Here is a 17417-nt window from a genome sequence, read left to right as displayed (position 1 = left end):
TTCAGTCAAGTGTGAAACATTGTCTAAAATGCATTTAGATAAAGTCAAGTTAAATTAAAACAAGCTTTCAGAAAAAGTTGCAGCAGAGCTGACTTACAGGAAGCATGAAGAGGCTTTTACATAATTGTGTCAGTAATATTTTTAATTATAATTATTTTAACTACTGCTTTATAATTTATATTCTGGTTTTTTCTAGTTTAATTCTTTTAGAAACAAGAAAACTGCACAAAAACCTGCTTTCTCTTTACAAACTTGCTGCATTTTGAAAACTCAAATAGCACAACTAATCAAGATCAACACCAGAAACAGTTGGTTTCTGTAGATTACCTGTGTAGCACTTACCGGGACAAGTATTTGTACTTGCATCTTGAGTTTCTGCTGTTTTTTTTCCTACAGAAGCCAAATAATGTAGATCTGCTGAGGTAATACTTGCTTTATCCATTGCATCTAAAATGGGATAATACAAAATAGGTGTCTATTACTGATAAAAAAAAAAAATTGACATATTTGAAAGCAATGATACTAACTCACAACTATGGGCTCCAACATTTTCTTACTTGTATTTATGACAGATAATTTTCACTTGTCTCTAAGTATACCTCAAAAATTACTCCAAGAAAAGTTCATGCTACCAATTTTATGTGAATAAACAACTGACACAATGTTACACTGAATTACAACCAAGATTCAGTTTAGATATGTGATTTTAAATTAAATATTTTAATACGCTGAACAGTAACAGTCTTTCACATTCTAAAAGGAGGGGAGGAATATTTATGACACATATGTTTTCATTTCTTTATTGTTGTTTCTACAAAGTTTGCATTTCTTTAAGGCCAAACTTCAGAGAATGAACTGCATTTTGTCCTATGACAGAACTGAATATTGTCATGAATTAACATATTATATAAAGAAGGTAATCTTTCCACAGGTCTGGTCTTCATGTTGCAGGCTAGAAACATTGCATGTAGTGAGTTTCTTTTACAAGAGCCTTAAATTTTGTGTAATTAGAATATGCAGGCAAATAATGTTGGAATAATATATTTTTAAAATACAATAAAAATTTAGGAATGGAAATGTTTAGAGAATTATTTTGATTAATCACATGAACAGAAGTCACTGTCAACCACAGGTAATTAACTTGACATACTGCTATTATTTCATTAACTCTATTGTTTATAAACATAAATACAAGATTATCACTCATTTTGAAGAAAAATCAAAATACTTCTAAAATTATTGTGAAAACTATTCTGAATCTTCAGATAATTTGCACAAGATTTTAAATTTGCCTGCACCTCTCTTCATACCAATCCCAAAAAAGACTAGTATCTCCCAAAAATTCTGGATCTGGACACCTGTTGTACATCCTGAAAGGTCTGGGGAGAGATCCCATAAGACAGAAAGCTTTACTGACCACAAAGCACACTATCCTAGTTTTTAACATGGAGATTATTGTAGAGTTTGACTGTGAATTCTAACAGACTAATGTTCCTTGATTTTTTTTTTGAATACTCAAAACATTAAAAAGACTTGTACTTGCCCACTGACGAGAAAAAACCATCTTGAACGTAAGATGCCAATTTTTGTTTGTGATCCTAATATAAGGAAAAAAAGAAATATCTTTAAAAAATAGTTCCAGTGCAGAGTAAAGGCTTTCTTGGTGATGTTAACTATCCAATATACCTCATATGAGTAATGATTTGGGAGAAAAAAAGAAATAACAGTCACTTACTTTCCTCAATGCCTGTTTTAATTCCTCTGATCTATTCCAACTTAGTGGAATTTACTGACTATGTAACATTCTCTTAGGTACCTAAGGGTGACATGCAGTAACATAAATTCCTTATTCCTCTTTGAGTCTATCCTACCCCTGCTGAATCCTGAACATCTCCAGGTCTGCTGAGGACCTGCTCAATTCCAGCTGCAGTGCTGCAGTGAAGTCTTAGAGAAAGTATGGTATGGACTAGAAACACAGTTCTGGGTAGTGATCCAGCATTAAATTGGTAGTGTTCTAAGCTTGAAATTTGGTACTTGTTAGGATAACCTCCAAAAGATATCAAAAAGGCCTAATCAAAACCCAGCTTGATGAAGGCTTTTTTTTTTCAGTCTGGATTGAGACAAACCTGAGATTCCAGTGCTGCACATCCTTACACTTATATTGTCATACATCCAGGCCTACATGGAAAGAATAATGCCTGGGTCACTTTGTCACTACTAGGAATTTTTTTTTTAATTTTTAACATTTTTATAGGTATTTACTATAAATGTACATGCAGACTTATAGCCTATCAAAACAAGTTCACATTCCAGAAAAAAAAACAGCAACTCTGGAACCTTTTATAAAAATCAATTTCCAGTTTACAGAAAATGCAAGTATATGAATTAAAAATATGCATACTGTTTGTAGGCTAGAGCCTGGAAGAGAAGTATATTATTGTTTAGTTTATATTTTTCTCCTTTCTTTTCTGCTAATACTTGAGTGGAAAAGATAAGAGCTAAGAAAGAACTGTAATTCTATACCCCAGTCTCTGATTCAGAAGGCACTGCTGTGTCACTAATACTGATGATGGAGTCATCTGGACAGAAGGACACGCCTGGTTTCTTCTTTTCCTCCTTCTCTTTCAGTTGCTTCTTACCACGTCTCTTTTTACTGTCAACATATTAATTACAGGTAAAGAGAAGAAGTGCTTTGAAATAATAACAATACCTATGGTTGTTTTCTAGGAAAGATTACTATTAAGAAATAAACTCTGAAATAAAGATTGGAAAAGATCAACAGCTGCTGCATATAGATCGGTTTAAATCACAATTTCTGCCTGCTTGAAAACTACTTGAAAATGTTGTTGGAACCCATAGAAATACCAGCAATTACACTAAAATCTACTAATTGTCTAATAGACTACTATTAAATATAACAAACCTCATAATACTTCACATCTGTAGCTTGTGTATAATTAATAATTACTGCACAAAATGCCCATAAGGAATCTATAAGAAGCAAACTTCAATGACACAGTAGTAATTTTCTTACGACTAGGTGACAAATAGATTACACAACAGCAACTATAGCTTCTTCTTTAATATGTGACAAGTAGATTATATGACAGCAACTACAGCTTGAAGCACTTATACAGATACTATTAAAATGTATTCTAACTGTATCTGCAGTTACTTGCGTGGCAAGTTTTCACTTCAATAGTGAAAAACTCGTCTTCAGCCTCTGCTCCAAAATGACATAACTGAAAGAAACCAAGTATTCTATTCCAGAACATTCTATCAGCATTCTATAAGAACTAAGTAAAGATATGTAAGCAGCTTAAACAACTGTTCCAACTGTTTGTGAAATCAATTAACATCAAATAGATCAAATTTTGTAAGTTATAAATAACATACCTAGCAAAAAAACCTACAACTCAGGCTCAGCAGGAATTTTGTTAATCACTGTCTCTATTAAAAACAGCCTACGTATTTAATTACATTGAAAGAGCACATAATTCTTTCTTTCTTGAAGATGACAGTGACAATATGCAGCCCAGACAGAAGTGCTGTGTAATATTCACTGTGTAAGGAGTGAGCATTTCATTAAGAGTGTATAGCAAACATTCAGAAGACAACAAGACTTCAAAACACAGATAGTGGAATGAAAAACATTTCCACTTGAATCTTCTTCCTATCAATCTCCTAAGAGCAAGAACTCCTCACATCCTGATGATACACTTCTGCTGTATCTTTACTAGCATTTGCTATTTTATTCTCTGCAGAGAGAATACACTCCCTCTGATGCCAAAGCTAGAAAGTACAAGTTACCAGTTAATCTATCAAAATGAAGTTCCACTTTAAAAATCTGGCTTGCCTTTTTCTTTTGTTCTTCACATCTCTAAGTTCAAATGGTTCAACATCAGTTCTTAGTAGCTGGATAGGTTTGGTTTGGTCTTGTCCAAAGGAGCTACTGGGCACAGAATGATGCTTGTGGCATTGCTCAAATGCAATGAGATCTCGAAGTGGGATGAGATTTGGTGCCTAAGAGGGTTCAGAAAGAGAGAAAGACAGAAAATGGGGAGGGGAACTCCAGTCAGATTGGATGAAGAAAGTAAGTCCAGTGTGGATTTCAGTTACACAAACAAAACTCCTGTAACATTTTGTAAAGAATATGGAAATGGAGTATTAATAGCATCAGAACAGAACCTCTGCCAATATGTATATGTGTAAACTATTTTCTGAAAATTAAAAGGTATGAATTTTCTCCACAGAACATATTTCACTAATATTTGCATTTCTTATGTAGGTAGTTCAGGGTGAAGTTATGAACCATCCACTGTAGACAAGTACCGAAGAACCACCTTTCAAGGAAAAGCATTTCCATTCCTCTCAACTGGGATATGCAAGCATGTAAGTCCATAAGAAATAACATTTTTCCAAACATTGGGTATTCAGCATCCATAACATTTTCTTACCAAGCCTTTTACCATTCTATTTCTGCCCTGCAAAACAGGATTTTTCACCACATTCTGTTTCTGTAAGTAATTCTATTATAATCTCTCTAGGAAAAAACCCTATTTTTTTACCATACAAATATTGTCCAGTATTTTAGATAGTAAATTCTTCACACTTATTACCAGTGTGCTGAACATTGATAAGCTATGGAATGTAGAATCAATTTAATGTAGTTATAAACACTTTCAGGCTTGCAGTCTGTCTCATATTGACATGTCAATAAGCAGGTACCCTTAGTTCTAGATCCCTCCTGGCATCTGTACTGAACAATTTCAAATTCAAAGTCTGTAAAGATGAAATTACTTGTGGTGACTAAGAAACCATGAAATTGACAAAACATTACAACTTAGAAAAGTATATTATTAAAATCCAGTACCTTCTTTTTCTGAGGTAAATTAATCTGAAGTAGTGACATTCTTGCATCCCACTGTGTTTCTCTGGAGTCAGCATCCTTTGCTGCAGGTTTAACAGGTATTAAAGTAGTAGTGATTGGCTGCCTTACAGCTGGTGGAACTCTAGGCACTGGGTCAAGTTGCAAGTGCAACAGTGGAATAGCAGCTAGGTTCTGAGTGCGTGGTGCTTTGAACATATTCACATTTTCAGGGAACTGTAGCTGAGGCGAATCTTCTTGCTGTCCTTCACACTGATCTGAATTCAGATATTTGGGAGGGCCCTCACACACTGTTTCTGCCCATCTCTCCTTTTCCTCATGCTTTTGTCTTGAAATCTCAGGGTTGTATCTACTTCTGTGGAAATCTTCCTCTGCCCTACTCTTTCTCGGTGCGTATGATGAATGATGGTCCCATGAGGAATCTGATGAACTCCAAGCTACTCGTGGTACTGGGGGTAGCTTGGCAAACGCTGATGACATTTCTGTTGGATGTAAAAATGCTGGTTTGATATGACAACTTGATTCCAGCTTAAGCAAAGGAAATCCATTTGAGTAACTAGTTTTTTTTTCAACAGGAATAAGCTTCACTTTTTTTTGGATGCCTGAAGAAGAAGCTAGGAGATGAAGTGGTTTAGTAGGCACTGAAGAATGCAAATCTTGGGATAGTGACATTAATCCTGTTTCCTTGCTGTTGCTTTCAAATAATGTCAAAGAGGCACTCTTATCCAGATGATTCTAAATGAGAAAAGCAAACAAACCAGTAGTTACATATCAACCATGCACTAAATACTCACAAAAATAGTTCTGTCTACACCAATACACTGACACATTTCCTAACTCAACAGGATAGATAACATACCAGATATACTGAACAGTCTTCATGAACCATGCTTTGATATACCTACTTTTATTCGACCATTGTTGCTTTCATCTTCTATACTCTTCCTTGGCTGAAAAACAGAGCTCTCTTGACCAGTTTTTCCCTTTTCTTCTTGAGTGGGCACTTGTGTTTTCGGAGAAGCATTGCTTTCAGCAGTGTGTGCAGGCTGGCTTCCTGCCAGCTGAACCAACCGATGCTGCTGCAATACTTGTTGCACATTAGGCACATTGGTAAAGGACGACTGCACTAATTGCATTAAACTCATGAAGTTGATCTGCTGGAGCTGAATACACACATGAACAAAGTTAACAAATGCCAATAACTTTAACAGAAGTCTTAGCAAAAAGGTCTAGGCTATCTTAGAGCTGTTCACTGAGGTGACAAAACACATAATGGGATGATTCAATAATGATTAATTTGTGTACTTGTTTACTGTTTTGGACTTCCTTATAAGGTACAACAAATACCTGCCATAGGTTATGCTAAAGCAAAACAAATACCTTCAATTTTTTGTGAAGTTTCAATAAATGTAAAGTCATAGAGAATTGGCTCAACATACTACAACCACTTAAATCCTAGCACAGTTGAAAAGCTATTACAGCATCAGAATTTTTCCAAGTGTAAACTGTTGAAGGACATTGACTTATGTGAGCTAAAACATACTCAAAGATCTATAATTATACCACTCATTTTCTTGAATTAAAAGCAAGAGTTCAGTCTAAAATAAGTTTCACAGGGGCTAACATGGAATTAGAAATCTCTTTAAGGAAAACAACCTGTGCTGGTTTTGCACTGAAGCCACCCATGGAAGCGATTTTTTCTGAGAGGAGCTGCTGAGAGCTTCCTCTGTGCCTAGCAAAACCAATTGCTGGTTAGCTTTGAGAATGAGAATATTAATGAGCCAATTAAAAACTAGACCTGCCTCTGTGAACACACATGTAAAAACGAACAAACCCTGAGAATTCTCTTTCCCTTCTGGCCTGGGAACAGGTAGCAAGGCTGGCCTGGCCCTGTCTCAGCCAGGCCAGGCTGGGCAGGCTCTGCTGCAGGGCCAGGTCAGGCCCGCTCGGCCCGGGGGCACTTGGGGGAGGGCCGGGCCAGGCCCCGGGGACTGCTCGAGATCCCAGCATGGCAGCCAAAAAAATCCCCAGAGGCAGCTCTGTAGTCTACAGAGAGAGCAGCCCCGTGGCTGGAACTGAACGTAGCAAGGGACGGGAAACAGCCAGAGCGGCCACCACCATTCTGGCCTGGGCCCCCCGAGACTCTGAAACAGCCCCAGTGCGGCCTGAAATCCACCACCATGAGCACTATGAACATCCTTGGCAGGGATCCTGTGAGCATCTGCAGGCCCTGGGTGAGATATTAACTCTTTTAGGCCATAGATAACACTTGCAGACCTTCAATACTCCCTCAGGTGAGAGAAAAGGACAGAGTAAAGACATGTAGAGAACAACATGAGACATGAAGATCAGTAAGAAGAAGTCAAGTCCTAGATAAGAGGGTTGAGGAGATGCTTCAGGTTTGTGTTGAAATCCTCTTGTAAGGCTATGGAGAAGATATAATTGATACATCAGACTTTTTTTCCCTGTAACTTATTGAAAGTATGGGGGGATGAAGTGTTCAAATTGTAGATATAAGCACAGGCATCTATGCTAAAGCAAGCAGATGTTGAAGTAGTTGTGATCCCAGGAGAAGTTTGAACAGAGAAAGAAAAGAGTGCCCCAAGGGAGAGAAGAAGACCTCTGTTCCCAGAGATGATGATCTCAGAGACAGACAAAGATAGCCTTTGCTCTTGAACCCCATAAGTTGACATGGCTCATAAACACAGCTTTGGGAAGGCTGCAAAAGATGGGAGGGACTCCATGATTGCAGATTTCTGAGGAGCTGCTATTCATGGACATTAAGAACCATGAGAGAACTGTTTCTTGTGGAGAAGTCAATGGCATGGCAAGGGCAACTCCCCTCCCTAAGGGAATGGAAGACTATTCTAGAGCTGATAAACTGACTGAATTGTTTCTGTAAGTTGTGAGTGAAAAAGAAAAGGTTGTAGGGGAAAGAGAAGTGTTCTAAAGGTTTTATTCTGATTCTTATTATTCTTTCTTTGAGTTACTGTCAAAAAGATTTTCTTTATACCCTTTTAAAGTTTTGAGCCTGCTTTGCCTTCTTCTTAATCCTATCTCATAGCAGGAAATGAGTAGGTATATTCTAGTGGGTGCACTGGCATTTAGCCAGCACTGAACCAACCACACACAGAAAGACCTTAAAACAGTAACTATTTCCATTTTTTAAACAACACGGTACCAAGAAAACTACTAAAAATAATTAGATGCTCTCACCTGAACTAATTTAAACATTTCATCTTGCAGCATCTGCCTGACAGTTTCTGATGTGCTTGCTTTCTCTTCTCTAGGGACTTCTTCCTTGACTTCTTGCTTCTTTGCAAAAACAGAAGTATGGGAGGCAAGACTTGACATAGTCGACACAGCAGTCTCAGAAGGTTGAGAATCACTTACAGTGTCTGCACTACTTAAGAAAGAAAAGAACCAACTATGAAAAACATTCAGAGTTCAAAACACCTACACAAGGTTGTCTTAAATCAATCCAGAAAAAAATTTAAGATACCTGTGTATTTAAAAAACATAATTAATTTGTAGGAGCAACTGAATAATTAACAGTGAGTGCATGATCTTGACCAGAGAGCATGTAGGACATATTTCCTAACACTTCTTAAAATACTGAATGAAAAACAGCTGTAAAGATGTAATTCTATCTGATTTTGTAGCCACAAGTGTATCTAAAATATTATTATCACTAGAGATACAGGCAGAAAACAATGATTTGACAAAAAAGACAGAAAAAAGGCCTGGTTAGTCATAAAGAAAAACAGCCGATGGAAAATGAAGAGGGACATTTTTAGTTGAAATAAGGAAGAAGGCAGATTCATTTTGACTTAAAGTAATGTTCAAGCAAACTGACAAGCTGACAAATCATGAGTGGTGGATGAATTCATAATCTGTATCAGAATAGGCTGATGCTTTTCTTTTAATTTTTCTTAACAGAAAAGGGTGAGGTGTTGTATTGCACTAAATAGTTTATTTAGTTGTTGTTTTGGGTGTTTGGTAATTTGCACTGATCACATGGTCTTTTCCCCCCAAAAGCCCCCGTGGTATTGGTTTGTCCTAGGTTTACTCCTCTCCTCACCCCTTCCTCAGTTGTATCCCATTGGCTGTGGTCCTCTTCCTCTGACCCCCATTCCCCCAGGTTTAAAAGTCTCCCACCATCAGACATTTGCCCTCTTTCTCCCCTGGGACACCGCTTCTTAATAATTTTTTAGCCCAGAGGAGAAGAGCACCTCGTGTCTTTTACTTTTGTCCTTGAAAAGGCTGCAAGGGGCCAAGGGTCCAGAGACAGCCAGATCGGACCCAAACAGCTCTGGGAGAGCTCAGCCGTTTACAAAGTTCCTTTAGATATTTGGGCTTAAAAAGTAAGGAGATTTCAGAGTAATGTATTGTACATGTTACTCCAATTTTAAATTATTTTCTTTACATTTTCCCACAGTGATAATAAGATCTTTTAGTTGGTAAAGAGTATTAAGTACGTTGATTCCTTACATGAAGAAGAGATGGTTAGGATTTACATTAAGCTATGAAGAAACTGAAGGATTTTACTTGCACCAACAGAAATCAACCCAAAAGACATTTCACTGTTTAAGAAAAATGCTGACATTGCTATGGATACAGGCAACCCTTAGAGAATGTCTTACAATTGTACAGAATGGCCTCCAAGCATGTGAACGAACAGGATCATAAAGTAATGGATAATGAGTAGTTTTGGATATGTAATATGTGTGAAGGGGCATATGAAATCTTTAGGAAGGCAATTAGAATGTGCAAGCATGACTTGAAATGCCAAAAGTTTGAGTAAATTTTTTTTTTAAGAGTTGGCATGAGAAACTCAAGAAGTAAGAGAGATTAAATACACATAAAAATGGAGCCCAAAAGTATGTGTAGTTCATATTTTCCTCTAAACTGAAAAAAGCCTCATATAGGACTGTTCCAGAACTGAAAGCCTGAGACTGACTCCTGACTCCTATTCCCAATTCCAACATTGTCTTTATTTTGCATATATTTATGTAAATCTATTAGTTGCCATAGGATAGCTGCATCTTAATAATTTTACTTAAAATGTATATAAGTTAAAAATATAATTGTTCAGGTGTTCTATATAATCAAGTATCTTCCATAGTAATATTATATAATGAATTCTGTCCAGACCCAGAAAACAAAACTATCATGTCTCTTGAAATCTGGTAGCTCTGAATCAACATTTGAGTCATGAGATATTCCAGACAACACATGAGAGTATATGATCCACAAGGATTATAGTACAAAAAAGTTCCAGAAAAAGCTACTTAGTTTGTAGGTACAATACACTCTACCTGCAAATATTTTGCAGTCAAAATAGTCAAAACTACACATCAATATTACTTCAAATCACAAATATTGTTTTATTACATAAAATAGCATAGGTTTATCTTACCTAGGAACTTCTGCATCTTGTTTTATAGAAAATGAGTACGAAACGGTGCTACTAACAACTTCAGTCATACTATAAAGGGAGAAAAAATAGTATTGCAAATACTACAATAATTTGTTATGCTGTATGTTTCCATTTTATATACATGTATGTGTATAAATATACATATAACCTCCTGAAAAAGTATTTTAATTAGTATGAGATAAAGTACCTGCAGGTCACTCGATAAAAGCTATACAGATCTACATTGCTTTAATTACTGCATTACACTGCAATCTGAGCTGGCAAATATTGACATTCATGTTTTGTCTCCCCTAGCAATCAGAAACTGACTCAAACAAAAGCACTGAAAAAGTTCCAGCTATTCAAGACAGCAGGCAAAGAAAAGGTTGATTCTGGTAGACAAAGGAAGAGAAAATCCAATTTAACTAATACTGTTAATATCACTATAATCGGCATCTCTAGAAGAGAAAAAACAATACCATAATAAATTCTTGAGGGGCATCTTACATTCAGTTAAAACAAAACCATGTAATTTTAAAAAGTAGAGGATTTCAAGTCTTTCTAAAAGTCATTTTAAAGTCTTTCACAAATGTTATGTATACATAGGGACATTTATTTATATGCTATTGTAATAAGAGTTTCTATTTTTTCAGTTACTGTCTTTCTCCTAGATAAAATACACCTTCTCACAAACTGTGCTTGTTTTATTAGACCATGACTAAAATAATGATTCATCAACCCAGCCCTTCATATATGTGAAATGCCTGTACATGAAATAGGAGATGACTGAAACTGCTTGAAACTATGGTTTTGTTGCTATAAGCAACAGCAGGAACCCAAGACATCACTGGATACAATCATTAACAAAACTGCTTTAGATTTTTAAGCAAAGTTAAAAGATTTAAAAGAGTTTTAAAAAATCAAGTCACTTACATATTCTGCTTAGCCTTTTCTTCCTTTGTTTCCTCCACGTTTGGATCTTCTTGAGCACTATCTACAGCTGAAATGGCAACCTCCTAAATATAAAAAGATAAAAAGATCTAAACTTGCAATTTTTTCTATCCCTCCTGCTTCAATAAAATACAAGTTTTTTTAGCCTATGACAAATGTATTTTTGATTAAATATCCAATTACAAAAATCTGACTAAAAATAATCAAAATTACATACTTATCAGAAGATGGTTACAGATCAGCAACAAAGAGATATAATGATTTACCTCAGAATCTTTCTTTCCTAAAACAATCTCATTATTATAAGATTTTAGTTCCAAATTCATATTCATGTAGTACCCTGGATATATATTCTGCTAATCTCAGACCCCCTAGTAAAGAGGAAAATCTGGAAACAATCCCATTGCATATACACAAACTATCTATAAAACAAGAAAATGAAACAAATGTAGGATCTTGTACATGCCATAGATTCACTATAGTAAAATGTATTGAAAAAATTGGAGACAACAATACAAAGCATAGCAGCCCTGCCCTTAGCCACTTTCAAAGAAAAGATACCTATGACCAAAAATGATGCATGGAAAAAGTAAGCTTATTTATAAATCCAGACTGAGTTTTCAGACAGAAGCAAAATAAACATTTTGATGTATTTTTTAAAAAAAAAATTCAATTTTATGTATACATATACTACATATAAATATATGAAAGCATACACACATTTTCAAAAGTGCTCAGAGCAGATCTCACTTTACTACCTTTTAATTGTAATTTCATTATTAGGCAAGAAAAAAGATTCACCAACCCTAAACAATTTAGTCCTCAAGTTCACAAATACATTGATGAATTCAGGATACTTTGAAAACAGTATTCATAACAACTCGATGTTTCCATATAATATCCTGTCACATCAGGAGAAATGCTGGAGCTGAGTAAGGCAGCCAGACCTGCTCTCTGTGTTACAACCAGTACAATTAAGGAAAGTTGATGGGTGGCAGTAGGAGTTAACTCTCTTCTGAGAAGTAACAAGGCATCCATTTGCTAACCTGACACACTCTCTTGGAGTACTTCTTCCCTGGGGCTCCTGTCAGGGATGTCTCTGAGAGACAACCAAGGCCTGCACAGCCCACTGTTACCTGCTGCTGTTGTCTCACATGTGCACCAGTGACACATCCATGAGCAGGTTGAGAAGGGAGTGAGGGCTCTGGAGTGCAGCCAATCCTCCCAGGCAAAAGGAAGGGGTTTGAAAGAGTTTGAATCTGGTGAATCAACAAATGGCTACAGGACTGGGGCCACAGCCAGGGCTATGGCTTCTTCAGCCATGGGACTTGCTTTGAGAGCCTGGTCTGCTGAGGGCTGATGGAGTTCATCGATCAGAGAAGGGGAAGAGCACCTTCAGTCATAGTCTTGGAAAGGGGGAAGAGGCCTTTAAACTAAAGTTGTCAGGGGAGGGGCAATTTTCTGAGGGAGTCAGAAAGAGATGCCTGGAGAGGAGCTGCTTGCCAACAGAGCACCTGAAGAGCTGCACAAAGGAATTACAACTACTCCTGCCAGTAACTCAGCTTCATCGGGGGCCTCTATGCAAGCATATCTAGCACAGGGAATAAAAAAAAGTTGGAAATGTGTATGTCTGCCAGGTACAATGTTACTGGCATTGCAGATGTGGTGTGATGGCTCTGATGACTGGAGTGCTGGAATGGATGTATGCAGGCTCCTTCTTTAGGAAGCACAGGCAGAGGAGATGAGGAGTGGGTGTTACCCTCTATGTCAGTGACTAGCTGCAGTGCATGGAGCTCTGCCTAGGGATGGATGAGGATTTGACCAAGAGTTTATGGCTCAGGTTTACAGGGAGGGCAGGGACAGGTGGCATTACAGTGGAGTTCTGATAAAAGGCTGTCCAGCTAGGGAAGATGAAACAGATGAGGTCCTTTATATGCAGATAGGAACAACCTCATGTTTGCAAACCCTGGTCCTCACAGGGAACTTCAACCATCCCAGTATCTGCTGAGGGGGCAACACAGCATGGCAGAAGCAATTCTGGAGGTTCTGAAAGGCATTGATGATAACTTCCTTCCACATGTGACAGAACAGGCAGTGAGGAGAGGTACTATGGTGAACCTCCTTCTGACCAACAAGGAAGAGCTGATGGGCAATGCGAAGTTCAAGGACAGCTTTAGTTCCAGCAGCCCGGAAATGGTGAAGTTTGAGTTCCTCAGGGCAGTGAGGAGGGCACACAGAAAGCTCACTGACCTTCACTTCAGGAGAACAGTCTTTGTCTTCTTCAGGGATCTGCTTGGTAGAGTCCCATGGGATTGCACCCTGGAAAGAAGAGAGGCACAAGAAAGCTGATTAATATTCAGGAACCACCTCCTCCAACCTCAGGAGGGATGCATCCCAATGAAGAGGAAGTTAGACAAAAATGCCAGGAGGCTTGCATGGATGAACAAGGAGTTCTCGGACAAAGTCAAACACAAAAATGAAGCCTACAGAGGATCAAAACAAGTACAGGGTGAGGAATATTGAGAGATTGTCCAAATCAAACATATCCTGTACTGCATGCAGAGCAGCATGGCTAGCATATTGATGGAGGCAATTCTCCCTCTATTCTGTCCTCAGAAGACTCACTGGAGCACTGTGTTCAGCTCTGTGTCCCCCAGTATAAAAAGACATAAACCTGCTAAAGCAAGTCCAGAACAAAGGGTGTTCAGGGGCCTGGAACACCTTTCACATGAGGAAAGGCTGTCAGAGTTGGGGTTGTTCAGCATAAAGACCAGAAAGCTCTAGGGGGACTTCAGAGCAGTCTTTCAGTACCTAAAGGAGCCTACAGGAAAATTGGAGATGGACCTTTTACAAGAGCACAATAGTAACAGGTGAGGGGGGAATTACTTCAGACTGAAAAAGGGTGGGTTTAGATTACATTTTAGGAAATAATTCTTTACTGTGAGGAGATAAGGCACTGGAACAGATTACCCAGAGAAGCTGTGGGTGTCCCATCCATGGAAGTGTTCAAGACCAGGTTGGATGGGGTCCTGGATAATCTGGTCTAATGGAAGGTGTCCCTGCCAATGGCAGAGGGTTTGGAATGAGATGATCTTTAACATCCCTTCCAAACCCAAATGTTTCTATGATCTCTGATGATTGTAGGGCAACTTGCCTGTTCTCTTTGATGTTCTACAGGTCTGATCTTGACAGAGCTATTGGAGTTCTTTGAAGCTTCATATGGCTCCTCAAAGAATTCTACAATATAAACACAATTACTCTATATTAGAAAACTACATAGATTATAGTACTGTTACATGATTTCTGACAGCAGGTCATATTAATCCATTTTTTCCATAGTGTGGAGTTCAGAGTTGCTTCTGCAAATTCAAAATTTGTGCTCTTACTAGTGTTGATGCATGCACCCAAAGACAGCGGTAAAAAAATCCCCAGCTTATGTAAAGTGTACAAATATGATAATTTATACATACTCAGCTCTTAAAATTTGCAAAGTGTTTTGCACATTTGTGTGAATATTTCCAGAGTAAAAGTATATGAGAGAATAGAACATGTTAACATACATTCTTCTATCTCTATAGAAAAAAGTGACATAGCGAAAAAGTGATCAGAAAGTCTTGATAATACAATTTTATATAATTTAGTTATAATATAAACTGGATAAAATAATTCCAATACAACTATGAAGACCTTTGCATTTTTTGACTAAATAAACAGAGGAACATAAAATCGTATTCATGCAAAACTCCTACTGCTTTATATGTCAGACCATAATAAAAGGATATACCATTAAAACAAACCTTGTTCTGATGTTACATCCAACTCTTGCTGAACAAATGGTTCCACTTCATTCAGGTCTTCAGTTATATGAGGCACAGAATTATTTCCCTGATTAATTTTCTTCTTATAAAAATATTTTGACTTTGTAGACATTCTGGTAATAGGGATTAGAAAACATAATTAACAACGTAAGTATCTGGCTCACTTCAAGTATGCTGTTCCTTTCATACGGCAGGCTAGTACCTAACTGTAAAATAAACACTTGTGATAAAACCAATATTCATTTAGGTTTTCTCTCTGACTACAACTTAAACCAAGCTTAATTTTTTTTTTTGCATAGCTGTAATGTTTTAGTGCCATTAATGGTACACTCTTTCAGACAGGTGTTTCCAGACAAATTGTGCTATGTCTTTAAAATCATCTGGTAAAGGCTACATTTATCTCCCTCACAGGAACTTTGTTTATTGAAAAAAATAGGAAATGGTCAGACAAGACATACAATCATGTCTCAAAATACTTGAGATTATTTTCAGAATACTAGAGATCTATATAACTCACTCTCTATATATATTCTAATACGAGAGGTCAATTTTTTTTCTTATTGCAATATAAGGTGAAATGCCTCAGAGGAATTCAGGTTAAGGATTCTTTATATTCAAGATAGTGCAAGATATTAACAAAAAAAATATTTACTGCTTTTTCCATCTCTTTTTCTGACATGCACGCATATGAACATAGCTAGATTACAGATCCAGAAGAAAATAAACTAACATTGTGAACCACTCATTTCAAATCAAAGAAAATTACACTGAAGAGAGGGGAAGTTATCTGAATTCTTTGAGAAAGCCATGACACCTGTTATATTGGAAATCTAGATTCTATTTCCACATGACTAAGCTTATAAACAACCATGTACAATTCACTTAATATGCAACAACTACCTTATGTACATGTGCTGATGGAGAATATTTAATTTGCTTCATGCAGCTGTAACCAATATGCCCAAGTTTGACTTCTTGCACAAAATTAAACATGTATATAATACATAAATATAAATATGTATATTATACATATATTACAGTAGATCTCTTCATGCTGCTCAGTAGAGGAATTATGACCAACTAGGGTTCTTAGGTTAAAAAAAAATTACCTTAAATCTCTTTCACAAAGATTATCATAAATTTGTACAATCTGGACATCAAGAGGAGAATTGACCACTGTGAAAGAGCCTTCATCCATACTGCTTTCTTCCTCTGTTCTAGACTGGGCTTCTGATAGAGATGCAATTTCTTTCAGATGTTGATCCTCCTGATGCTATTAATAATGATAATTGAAATTCACTAGTTAAAAAAAATACCAGGTGCTTTTAAAAAAACTACAATGCTTTCATATAGAATGATTATACTTAATTCATATCCTTTTCTTTATTATAGAGCCAAGAAATCCTGGATTTACAGATTTACAGAAACATGCGTTTCTCCCCTTTTTGCATTAACTGAAGAATGGTCCTCTGAATTATCCAAAGGAAATATAAGAAAGGTTTCTCAGTGTCAACTGAGTATGAGTTGTCAAAGACACTACATGACAGTATAATCAAGATAAATATAAACAGTAAGATTTGGCCTCATCCAGACAATATAGAACTCTCAAATTTCCACTGAAAACAGTATGAAAGGCAAAAAGAGATACATAACTTTGTGGTTAGATGCATGCACAAGATTTCTAAGTTGCAAATAAAATACTTATCAAAAAAAACAGAAAATACAAACCAAAAGTAAGAAAAAAATCTCTTTTGAGACTGGAGAAAAGCCTTCTCAACCTAAATCCCCCAACCTTCTTCCCTCAAAATCTTTCATGTATTCTCTGACTCTATGTATTCTTAATTAAAGAAGCTAAGTGATCCAGTTGTCTCTGAAGTATAAACTAAAGCAATATGTATCAGATTTCTCTGGCAAATCTCCTCCTTCCTATCCACACATATACTCCAAACCTCTGTAACAGTACTAGTCATTTTTCACTGGTCTTTAACCAGTTAAAATACTCCAGTCAGACTGTATCTGCACTGTCCTCAAACACAAATGAACTTAAAGTCTTGCAAGAGGACTATTTCTTTATTCTTTGCCTTGCTTTGCCATGTTCTCTCTCTAGAAGTATGTTTTTTCAAAGATGATGTCTAAAACTAGACACAGTGGTCAAACTTACAGGAATCTGTGCAAAAAATGTGGTGTCTGGATAAATTACCTATATTTTGAACTTCCAAATAGAACTTTCATCTCCAACTCAAGTATTTCTCCTGACAGAATTTCAGTATTTCTGGATTTTTACCCTTTTCCTAGCAACTCTTAAAAGAAAGGCTATTAGTCAATATTCTGTGTTTTACTG

The 17417-nt window shown here is 36.8% G+C and overlaps 1 protein-coding gene across 1 annotated transcript in view; it reads right to left on the bottom strand.

Moving 5' to 3' along the window:
* Positions 1-17417, bottom strand: part of CPLANE1 (ciliogenesis and planar polarity effector complex subunit 1) — a 59385-nt gene that overhangs the window by 14699 nt on the left and 27269 nt on the right. The window contains exons 26-38 of the mRNA XM_071425522.1: positions 16186-16349; positions 15056-15189; positions 14413-14495; positions 13509-13577; positions 11241-11323; positions 10308-10376; positions 8105-8294; positions 5794-6051; positions 4874-5623; positions 3857-4023; positions 2524-2653; positions 1544-1598; positions 343-447 (exon numbers count right to left, since the gene is read on the bottom strand). Of these exons, the coding sequence (XP_071281623.1) occupies positions 343-447; positions 1544-1598; positions 2524-2653; positions 3857-4023; positions 4874-5623; positions 5794-6051; positions 8105-8294; positions 10308-10376; positions 11241-11323; positions 13509-13577; positions 14413-14495; positions 15056-15189; positions 16186-16349 (2257 nt within the window). The remainder of the gene's footprint in view (positions 1-342; positions 448-1543; positions 1599-2523; positions 2654-3856; positions 4024-4873; positions 5624-5793; positions 6052-8104; positions 8295-10307; positions 10377-11240; positions 11324-13508; positions 13578-14412; positions 14496-15055; positions 15190-16185; positions 16350-17417) is intronic.

The sequence above is a fragment of the Agelaius tricolor genome, unplaced genomic scaffold (genome assembly GCF_023055355.1).
Source record: "Agelaius tricolor isolate 1412-34295 unplaced genomic scaffold, bAgeTri1.0.p SCAF_4, whole genome shotgun sequence".
Taxonomy (NCBI): Eukaryota; Metazoa; Chordata; class Aves; order Passeriformes; family Icteridae; genus Agelaius; species Agelaius tricolor.
This window is presented reverse-complemented; position numbering and strand designations above follow the sequence as displayed.